This window comes from Phaethon lepturus, unplaced genomic scaffold (genome assembly GCF_000687285.1).
Source record: "Phaethon lepturus isolate BGI_N335 unplaced genomic scaffold, ASM68728v1 scaffold16451, whole genome shotgun sequence".
NCBI classification, from domain to species: Eukaryota; Metazoa; Chordata; class Aves; order Phaethontiformes; family Phaethontidae; genus Phaethon; species Phaethon lepturus.
The window spans coordinates 1-10,860 of NW_010519969.1; the positions used below are offsets into that span (position 1 = coordinate 1).

The following is a 10,860-nucleotide window of genomic DNA, read 5'->3' on the forward strand; positions in this document are numbered from 1 at the left end:
CGCAGCCCCCGGGGGAGAAAGCTGATCGCGGGTTGCAATTAAACAGGAAACGAACGGGGCTTTTCCCCCCCTTCTCTGTTTAATTTCAGAAACATCCCAGCGTGTATGATAAAGGCGGCTTTTAGAGCCCGCTTTATCTACTCTTCGTGTTCTGGGTTTTAACGAATTAAAGGGCGTGTTGGTCTCTCTTGGCTTGTAAAACGTGCGTCTAACTTTCAGAGCCGGCAAAAAACAAGCCGCGAGTTAATCTTGGGCTACAGCATCATTCGCTTTTGAAGAAAAGCACAATTACCGGTGGTTTTAATAAGCCTGGCAAAGAAGCCTTGCAAAGCATCGCTTGATTTATTATTTCAGCGGTGGATAGTCTAATTTCAACGCATCGTTTTCAGGGCTTGAGTTTAGATTCTGCTGTGTCTCAATGACTTAAGGTTTTTGGTTATTTTAAGTTCGAGGCAGTTGCCTATTTAAAAATGTGTTCTCCTTTGCTAGAGGCTTTTTAAATGTTTGTGCTTAAATAATTACTCTCACAGAACCTCACTGAATCGAGATTATCGCTGCCTGAGAGATGTAACTAATGTTTTGAAAGAATGGGTCTGGTGGCAGTTTGGCGCTTAAAAATGCAGCCTCGTTTTCTTGATCAAGTTGGGTCCACGGGATATCTTTTGTGGGAGAAGAAAGCTCTGTAGGAGTGTCCGTATAGTCTCTGATTAGAAAATGAGCATGTTTCTGCCATTACAACTGAGATTATTTAAGAAGTCTCTTTTTTGTGTTCCTATTTCTTGTACACCTAAAGCTAACATGCAAATAATCCTTCAGGTTTTAGTTCTATACCTGGGGATTATGAGGATCAGTTAATGTGCCAAGCTTGTTATGTTTGGCATGAAGTTAATGTAAACGTGTGGGGCTGTGTTATCTCTGGATACAATAACTGCCAAGCGTCTCTGTTTCCCTCGGTCTTGGGAAAATCTCAGTTCCACTGGAGTCAATGGGAAATTTACCACTGAGGACAAAGGGGTGACACTTCTGTCCTGGATTTTCTGTGCTCAGTGTGGGGAAGCTCAGTACGGTCACTGGCCGGGAGACAGGCACGGGCAAGAGGAGGTATTTGAGACCTGGGTCTGTCTGGGAAGCCAGAATCTGCAGTCTGCTTGGTTGCAGCTCTTCATGACTGTTTTGTTTTTGCAAAGTTCACAAGAACTGACCTTGTGCTATCATTTCCATTTGCTGTACTGGGATGAACATGTTGAATTACTAGAAAATATTCTGCTGTTTTCAGAAGCTCATATGCTACAATATGAGAAAAATGTTATCCTTAGTTACATGTTGCTGATCAGGATTTCTTCCCAAAATGACATGTGCCCGTGCCATTTCAAACATTACATGGCTTAAGAGCAGAGAAACGTTAGAGACCCTATTATGAAAAGTGCAAAGAGTTTGTTTGGTCCAGGTACCTTTCTTCAGAAAGCCACTGAGACTAAATGCTGAAGAAGGCCGTTCAGTGGGGAGACTAGATCAGCTTCCTCTCTTTAATAGTACGATGCGGGTTGAAGGTGAAAAACGTGTTGGGGTGAAAGAGGTTGACTGCAGTACACAGCAAAGGTGCTGACTCCGCTGCGAGCATTTAGGGGTAAGGCTGCAGGGGTCTACCTGTAGGGCAGGGGCCAAAATCGGTGTATGTTTTATTTTGACTTGCTTGTGCCTCTTAAGATGGCGCAAGACAAGGGAACAAGCTGTGTTTGCTCCATGTGCTGTGATAGAAGTACTAAGAGCACATGGGATTTAAAAAGATGTCCCCTTCGCAATGCTGTTGGGTTGACAACTGCAGCTGGCAGTAAAAAGGCAATGTTCTGGTTTTCACTTTGGAGGCAAACAGGTAAGATTAAAATAATTCAAGAGGTACTTTCCATTCTGTTTGCTACAGCTGTATTGATGGTAGAAGGGCACTAGTGTTATCATTTGAAAAACATCCATTCTAGGGGGGGTAAAATACAGGTAGGCTCTTTTGTTGCTTCTATTAACTGTTCAAATACCAGGATAAAGTATTAATGGGGTTATGTATTAAAATGCCATAGCACTTTTTTAGCAAGCTATTTGAATATTTTTGCTGACTTTGGCTATTGGTGTAGAACAGAGGATGGCTTAGGATTGGTTTCAAAAGCATATGAATTCTACTTCTGCTTTGTGCAGAAGAACGTGCGTCAGCTGCAACACACACAAGACAAGCGTCTCCTTTCCATGCACCCTAGTCAGTGGATCTCTTTGAAGCTTGGGAAGATTAACGTGTTCTGTAAGTGATTTCCCGTGTTGCGCTTTTCTGACTGTTAGGTAGAAATATGGTCTTATTTGTACAGAATCGGGGATGGAAGCTTCCTAGACCTCCTTCTAGCACACTTAACGTGACACAGTGAAGGATCTGGCTTAAAATACTTTACTCGGGAAGGAGACCTGAGGTTAAATATTAAGAGACCACTAAGACTGTAAGAAGCAGCTTGAGACTAGTATCATAAAGAAACCAGGTACCTATGAGTGGATGTTGGAGGCTTGAAAGTGATACAAAGACTGGGATATTTCTCAAAAGAGAAACGTTATATGGTATGTCGTTGTTATCTCTTCAGAAGGATTGTACTGCCCAGCAGCCCATCATGGACAGGAACGTGTTACGCTCAACAAAATGTAAATAAATGCTTAGAGACCACCTCAACGTTAGCTAGACGAGTGTCGGAGGACTGGCTGAACAGGTCCTGTTGGGCTGTGGTGGTTCAGGCAGTACCATTCTCCAGCAAGTCACCCCGTCGCTGCAGCTCCGAGGTGCTCAGAACAGTTGACTGACTGTTAGCGGTGTTGCGCTGAGCCCTCCGTGCAGAAGCGTGTGCTGGTGCGATTTACCCAATAAGCTGTAGCAAGGTACGCATCCTGTGCGCTCAGGAGGTGTCCGTGGGGATTTCATTGTCTTGCCCAAAGCTTAATTATTTGCACAATTACAAAGGTTTGTGTAATTTACGTATCTCTATTATTGAGATGTAAAATTAAAATCAGTACTAGAGAGAACTGTCTTCACGTACCATGTATTTACTGATGTTTCCCCATCATTATCTGCAGGATAAAATGGTCTGCTTGCTTCTTTGTACCTCACTTTTCCTGGTATAATAAAATGAAACAAAGACAAATTAAGAGCTGTAACTATGGATTTCCTTGATCTTATTTATCTATGTAAAAATTACAGATTTAGTAAATATTTTAACTTTTTGTTATTTAATTCCGTGACTATCTTTATGGCACAAGGCAACATTCTTGGCTCTAATAAAAGACACTTGCATTCATGCTAAATGTGCATGAAAGGATAAGAGCTCTGATTTAATTTTAGGATACATTTCATAAGTGCTAATAGCTTAACAACTTGTCTCCAGTCAGGAGTTACGCCCTGAAGAGCTCAGGCCACTGCTGGATGGCTTGAATTATTAAGTCTGTCCTTAAATGCATTGTTTTTTTCTTGCTGCGCTTTGGTAATAGCTAGTTAAGAGTAATGGGAACTACGTGCATAATGAAACTCTTAGACCCATTATTGAGAAATGAGAGCCGCATACTTTCATTTAGGAGACAACAGAACCAAACATTTAAAAAAGATTTGCTGGATAGTTCTGTCGTTGCTTTTTTTTCTTCTCTCAGTTTGCCTTTATTTTATTGGACACATCGGCCCATCCTCTATTCTTGCAGTTTTTTGGATAGCCTCTTCTGATACTCGGCTTCCTTGCTGTAGAGTTAACAGAGCTTTACATTTTGACGTTGCAGAGACCACAAAAATGTTCCATATGCAGTGGTGGTAAAGATAGATAATTATGGGGTAAATGTCGCTAGTGGTTAACACCTCAGGGCCACTGCATGTGTATTTCTGTTATGTAACTGCCAGGAATGAATTTTATGAGTCCTGGAGCTATTATTTTTTATGTTCAAAGGTGATAAAAGACTTTCTGGTGTATAAAAAAGAGGAAAAAAAGCTAGAGGAAAGAAAGGAGGAAGGAAGCAGGTAGCTGTGACACTGTTAAGAAAATCAACCCTCATAGTAATGAAATCTCAAGGCAGCAAGGCATTGAGTAAAGGCTTATCTGGACAGGTCAGATCTGTGCCTCCAGCTAAACTCGCCAGCCTAAATTTGGGCACAAGTGGGAGATTGAAATATCTGCAGCTTATATTGTCTTCAGAGTGGTCTGCTGAGTGCTCAGCACTTTTGGAAATCGGGGCACATATGTAGTCCTCAATTTTTTTTAAATTCCTGACACGTGATCCCTATCAGAATTTCTAAATGGGAATTAGACCTGCATTCCCATGAAAACCAAATAGAACTCGTGAAGATATAGGGTTTTTCCTTTTTATTGAAAAAGGAATGTAAAAACATCTTGTGCTTTGTGCTTTATAAGAATTCACTTTATATAGAGTTACTAACACTGTGCTGTGCTCACAGGGTGTAGAATGAGATGGTAAACTGAAAGTGTAAGTTACTCTGTTCTATAATTTTTTGAAGTTAAAAATAATACTTAATCCCTTTTCTGGGCACATGCCAGTGCTCAAGGCATGAAGAAGTTGTGCAATGAAACATAACAATTATTTGGTATTTATTTCTTTGAAAATTTTGCTTTTTCAATTTTGCTTTCAGTCAAGAAAACAGGAATTTATAAGATTATAATAACTGTGTCATGAATGGTTCTAAATATTAAGTAACTCAGGCTGCTTTTCTGTCTTTTGCAGATTCACAGGCAGGTATGGACCTAAGTAACTCTCAGGAACAGCCCATGGCTGCAGGTACTGTGCTAGTCAAGTTATGTTCTTTCAGCCTCTCTTGACAATTTTACATTTTAGTGGAGAAAAATACATGCATTGCAGCTTGTTTAGATTCCCAGGACACTGAATAGCACAGTCACAGATATGAAGATGGGCATTAAAGGCAAAAAGTAACTTCTAGAATTGAAATAAGTGCAAGTTCAAGTTCAATATAATATTGGAAAATGACACTAAAGGGAAAAAAAGACTATGTACTGGGAAAGGGAATGTTTTCAGAAGAAAGCTGGAAGTTTTGATTAGGGAAGCAAGAATAATGTGATTCTTTTGGTTGACTGCATTTCTGAAAATATGAAAACAAACCTCTTGTGTGAGTTGGACAAGTGTTTTACTTTCTTGTTAATAAAAAAATAATACATTTTTTCAGATCCAGTGTAATATTCAGCTTGAGAAGGATTGGGTTTTTTTACTGTGCAACTGTTAAGAAGTTAAACAATTTTAACAGCAATTTCACATTGCAAATTCAATTGCTATGCACTTTAAAAATTCATGGGATTGTTGAAGAAAGCAGTCATTTTTTGAAACAAAATACTGATCTGAAATTTACAGAAATATGCATAATATCGAGTTAGTCTGTATCACGGATTTTATGAAAAGAGGCTTTATTGGAAAACTTCACTCATAAATTTCACTATAGTTGAAAATTTGGCTTTATTTCAGAGACGAGAGGCGTGGATTTCTGGGACATACTGCTGCCACAGTGATCAGCAGAAAAACTTTCTGACAATGTTGATGCTTAAAAACGTGTCTGTGGAATAAGCAGAGAAGTGCAACTGTGTTCAAAGAGGCTTCCGATTAAACGTGCTTGAGCAGTTTCCTGGCCTGGGGCCAGAATGATTAATATTTTGCCCAAATGAACGAAGTAGAGCTGTGATTCCTTTTCCATGCTCTGAAGAGCTTGTTTGCTTACCCACTAGCAGCAGTCGTCAGAATACATACGATGTATAGCGTTACATATACTGGATTTTATTCCTGTTTTGTTGTCGTTTAGATCCACCTCCAGAATAGTTAAAACTGAGCAAAAGCTTAAGACGTAGTTAAAGGTGGGTGCTCTGTGTGACAGTTTGTATATGACTTCGGGAAGCAAATCCATTCAACCAAACTGCAACTAATGCCTCTATTGGAAGAACTTTGTGGGCATTGTGAGCAAGATTGGGAGCCTGCAGATACTTTGAGGTAATACCTGGAAATATTCTTGGAGCATAAACAGTTACTTGTTGGTTTGTTTTTTTCCCAGAAGGACAGGAGGTTTTGACAGACTGTAATCTGAACAAATCCCAGGAAATGGAAAGTATGGATAATGCGGAAGATATGAAGGAACACAGTCACTCTACTGAAGAAGCAGGAGGTAAAGTGGAGCTTGAATTCTGATAAATAATAGTTTTGTCTTTTTATTCATCCGATTATGCTATGAGAAGGTTTTTTTTCTGGATCATGGCTCTGATTTTCCTGCATGTCTGTTAAAGGAATAACAATACAATTAGTTTAGAGCTTTTCAACGTGCTCTAAAGGAGGAGCAACTGTTTTCCATCAGGGAACCTCACAGGCATTTTATAAAGGTCACCTTTACAGGATCTATGAAAAATGGGTAGCAAGATAAAAAAGCATATGCATACGGTGAGCTCTTCTGTTGTTTGTTGTAGTATACAATTCTTAAAAGTAGTTTGCATGTGACAAATGCATGTGTTAGGACTGCATTTTTTATTAATGTTGTTAAGTTACTCTGATATCTGAAAAATAACTTGGCAATTTTTTTTTTTTTAAAGAAAGCACAAGTTACCTCAAATTCATAGGACAACTCAGCCCTGTAAAATCTAAAACTGTAGGAGTAATCCTGTATTTTAAACTGTGGGTGAACGGAAGGTTGGTCAGTTTACCATGCTTATTGTTTAATTTGAACAGTAAACCCTTCCTATACAACTCTGAAAGAAGACACAGGTATGAAGTAAATTTTAAAACAGTATGTACTATTTATTATTTAAGAGGTCCTACATAAATGCATATTTCCGCATACCTTTAAAAACTAGGCCCTGTTCACTTAATAGATAAAAGATAAAAGAAGCAGCTCCTGGACTCGGCGATCTTGCAGGCCCTCAGAGTTCAGGATTTGTATATGCGTGTATGACATAGATGTAGCGCAAGATCTTTGAATTTCTTCCTTGATGTAGAAGCTCATAAACTGAAATCACAGCATTAATAAACATTCCTGCCAGTGAATTGAGCGTGTTCGTTTATGCCAGTTCTCAACCACAAACAGTGAAAAATGCTGCCTGGTAGAGGATGTGGTATACATATACTGGGGAAAAGACACACATTGTTCTACCAGATTCACGTTGCCCTTCAAGTGCTGCGTGTCCATGGCAGTACAGCAGTGTCAAAGCAAATTGTGCCTGTGGCTTTGGTTTGTAGTTTTGAGGTAGCGTTTACATATCACATGAATCAAATAAATCACTAGAGAATTCTCTCTGTTTTGGTTGCCCGTGTTCCCTGCAACATAAACGTGATGACTTTATTTTGGACTAAAATCAAATGTTCAGATGTTAAACTTTTGCATTATTAAAGACTAAATTTGTGTCACTTTATTAACAAACTACAAAACAGCATAAAACACTCAAGGGAGTGCTGCACTAACAAAAGAGTCCCTGAGGAGGGTGAAATTAATCTCCCTCAGGTATCTACAGCACTGGTGTCTAGAACTGTACCGGTGTCTGGCCTTTCTTGACAGTTGCTGGAGAGGGAGCATGCAGATTTTCTGACCGAATTTGGGTGTCTGACTTAGGATGAAATGCCTCGTGTCCCCACAGCAGCTGCTGCTTAGCAGGACTCCACGTGTAGTCAGTGGAGAGTAGCTTAGTACAGATGTCTGTGGTGTGGAATCTAGGTTGAACAGGTAAGTTCCGCTCAGCTTACCCTAAAAAGAGAAGTTTAATGTTTTTATCCACAGAACATGGAAGGCCTGAGCCTTTTCTACAACCGGGGCATCTGATCTGAATTTCAGATCCCACAGCACATGAAATATTCACAGCCATAGTCCAGCTCTTTGTCTAGCCCTTACGCCATTTCCACTCGCACTAGCTCACCTCTTTTACCTCTGCTTCCCCGGTGTCCCTGCCCTTTGCTCCTCCAAGTCACTAAGCTGTGGATACAGGAAGCCAGGACAGGGTTTCTTTCACAAATCCCTCAATATTGACCATCTAAGAGGAATTGCTCTAGCTTCTCCCCACCTTCACACTCCAGGAGCCCTGTCTATACCACTTGCACGCACAGCGTCATGGCATCCAGGGAGTCTTTTTTCAGTTCCTTTGCTGTCCTGTGCCCTTCAGCTTCAGTACCCTTTCTCAGGCTCTTTTCCGTACATTTAAGTCAGGTACAACTTAGAGACTTGTGAAAGAATGCTTATTTTGATACTGCTCTTAAACACCATTCATTTTTTATATTGCTGCTGATCTCTTGAGGTCTCTTTATAGTTTGTTCTGTAATGCAAATACTGAAAATTTACATCTCAAAGATAATGCTATAAATATCAATAAAACATCATTGCACTTTGATCGACTCCCAGACCATTAGAGTGCTCCTTCATTATAAAGTGAGTATGAACCTACTCAGTACCAGTGCTCTGTTCTTTGATTCTCACTGTAGGAATAAAGATATGATTGCTACGAGAAAGCAGTTTTAAATGTACGAAAAAGATAGTTACAGTATCTCAGTGTTAAATGGCACAAAAATATATTGTGTTTACTTCATTGCTTCGCATACAGTTCTCTACAGTCATTCTGATACCGGAAGGACAGTGAATCTTAAATATTTAAGCGTGCTGTGCTAGTACTATAGGCTGTGCAAATATTAGTAGGTGCATTTAAATTTCTTCCTAAAGCCCAATGCCATTTCAGTTGCTGTTGGATACTAAAATTCACAAATAATCTTTGCTTTCCTGTCACGCCTATTAAATAAGTTGCAGGTCAACAGCAGCTACGTTAGTCGCTGAGCAGTCCTTGTGGGTCAGTAACTATCTGTCTTGCTTCTAGATAAGTGAAACCACATTCTGACAGTGCTGCCTTGGTGGGAGTATTATCTTTTGGGGATCACTAACTCTGGTAAAAATGAATATATAGTATTCTCCAGAATCACAGAAGAGAAATATTGTCAGCATCGGTGATGGCTCTCGGGAAATGGATTGTGCCCTGCCTACACCTGCAAAGTCTGTCTGCTTAAAAAAAAGCGCTCTCTGGCACTTTTCCAGATGTGATCACTAATACCCTCAGTACACATCAAATGTAAAGAGAAATAGTGAAAAATGTTTGTGTCGTTCTCATAACTGTTAATCACGGCATCCGTGGTCCATCCCTTTTGTGAATGAGCAATTCCACTTCAGTATCTTCACGATTCATTGTTGATGATAGCCTGCAACACAGAAAACTCTTCTTTTTTTATCCTGAAGCCCTGCATGATCCATGCCCGCAGGGGTTGTTCTATCTGCTGAAGGCCATCATAAGAACATGAGGCCACTGACTCATAGATGAGATCAAGCATTTGATAGTCTGCTTTCCACTGCCTCAGTATGTCTGTAACATGTTTTTCTTCAGTACCATTACGACTGGTTTTTCCATGTTCTGTCAAGCATTCATAGTAAGTAGTAATCTTCTAGTTTCTTCGACTATACATTTTTTGTGAATATTGCATTATTAATGGGTAACACTAAATGCATCGTGGGGACTTATTCTGAGACTTTGAACAGAAGTTGGAGCCTGGTCAAATCTAGAAGTTGTCTGACTGTAGTTCAGTGGAACCTTTTATGTTAGGTCTGCAGAAGGTGGTACTGTGATCCTTTCCAAAGGCTATAGATGTTTCATAAAGGCACTAAATAACTAATGTATAGGGCTGAAGCGTCATCATAACTGGTGCTCATCTGGTATCAGAAAATCCACTTTTTCAGCAAACAATTCCCTGTTTGTACTTCTCTGCGTGCGCGCAAACACGCTGGCTGACGTGGCGTTCGTTCTGTGTCGTAAGTGACGAAGGTGAGATGCCACTCAATGAAAACAATTCAACCTGTCCTATTGTACACCTCTTTTAAAAGGGCTTCAACTGTGATGATTGCTAAGTATAGGGCAAACAATCAGGCAGAAGGCTATAGTAATATGTTAATTAAAAGCTTGATGGAGAACAAGAAAAAAAAAAAAGAAAGAAAAAACCCTTTTTTTTGCCCCAAGGGAATGGAAGCTGCATGCTGTGGTGCACATGGTGTACGCTTGCCTGCAACCATAAAAATATTCTGTTCCCATGGTGCTTCCTGTATCTAGTCTGAAAAGAGACAAGCAATGAGACAGACAGGGGAGGAAGCACATAATGTCCCTCGTTTCTTTATGTGCCCCCAGCACCGTTACCTTTGGTGGCCAAAGTTGAAGCATCCTTAATTTAAAAATTAAATTAAAAGAGCCGTGTTCTTTCCTATGGGAGTCACAGTCAAGCACAAGCGTTTAATTATGTCTTAATTCCCTCATCTGTTGAGGCAGACAACTTTTGGGGTGTTATGAATGTTAGCTAGCTTTCATGGTTGTGAAATAAAAAGAAATAGAAGCCACATTTGTGGTTTATGGATGCTAATTGCTGCTGCGTTTAGGTGTGCGAAAGGGGGTGGTTAAAAGGCTGGAGTGAGACAGGAGAGGATGACAAACCCTCGCCGAGGCGCGTACTGAGGTCCCGGGGTGCTGCTAGCACACGCACTTATCTGCTTGAAAAGGAAGTGCCGTTTTTTATCAGAATATTACATCTCCCAAGCCCAGATCGAGCCCTACTGCTCATGGGACTGGGGGGTTATCTCACAACATCAGCAGTACTGTGCTGCAGAAGTTCACTTAACAGGGGATTTCTGCAAGTGTTAAAACCAGGCGAGGAGCCTGTGCTGCTCGACTGTGTCAGGTCTCTGCCTTGGTGGCTGTGCGTGAACTGAAAGTCGCATCTGAGTGTTACCAACAAAAGATCCTCCTGACTTTGTTTTTGCTCTGCAGTGCTGTGCTATCAGCAGCA

At 40.4% G+C, this 10,860-nt stretch overlaps 1 protein-coding gene across 1 annotated transcript in view; it reads left to right on the forward strand.

Annotated features, from left to right (window-relative positions):
* Window positions 1-4,757: 4,757 nt before the first annotated feature.
* LOC104628593 (zinc finger protein Aiolos-like) overlaps window positions 4,758-10,860 on the forward strand; it is a gene marked incomplete at its 3' end in the record, with an annotated part of 23,822 nt that continues 17,719 nt past the window's right edge. Inside the window, exons 1-2 of the mRNA XM_010297236.1 lie at window positions 4,758-4,797; window positions 6,071-6,181. Of these exons, the coding sequence (XP_010295538.1) occupies window positions 4,758-4,797; window positions 6,071-6,181 (151 nt within the window). The remainder of the gene's footprint in view (window positions 4,798-6,070; window positions 6,182-10,860) is intronic.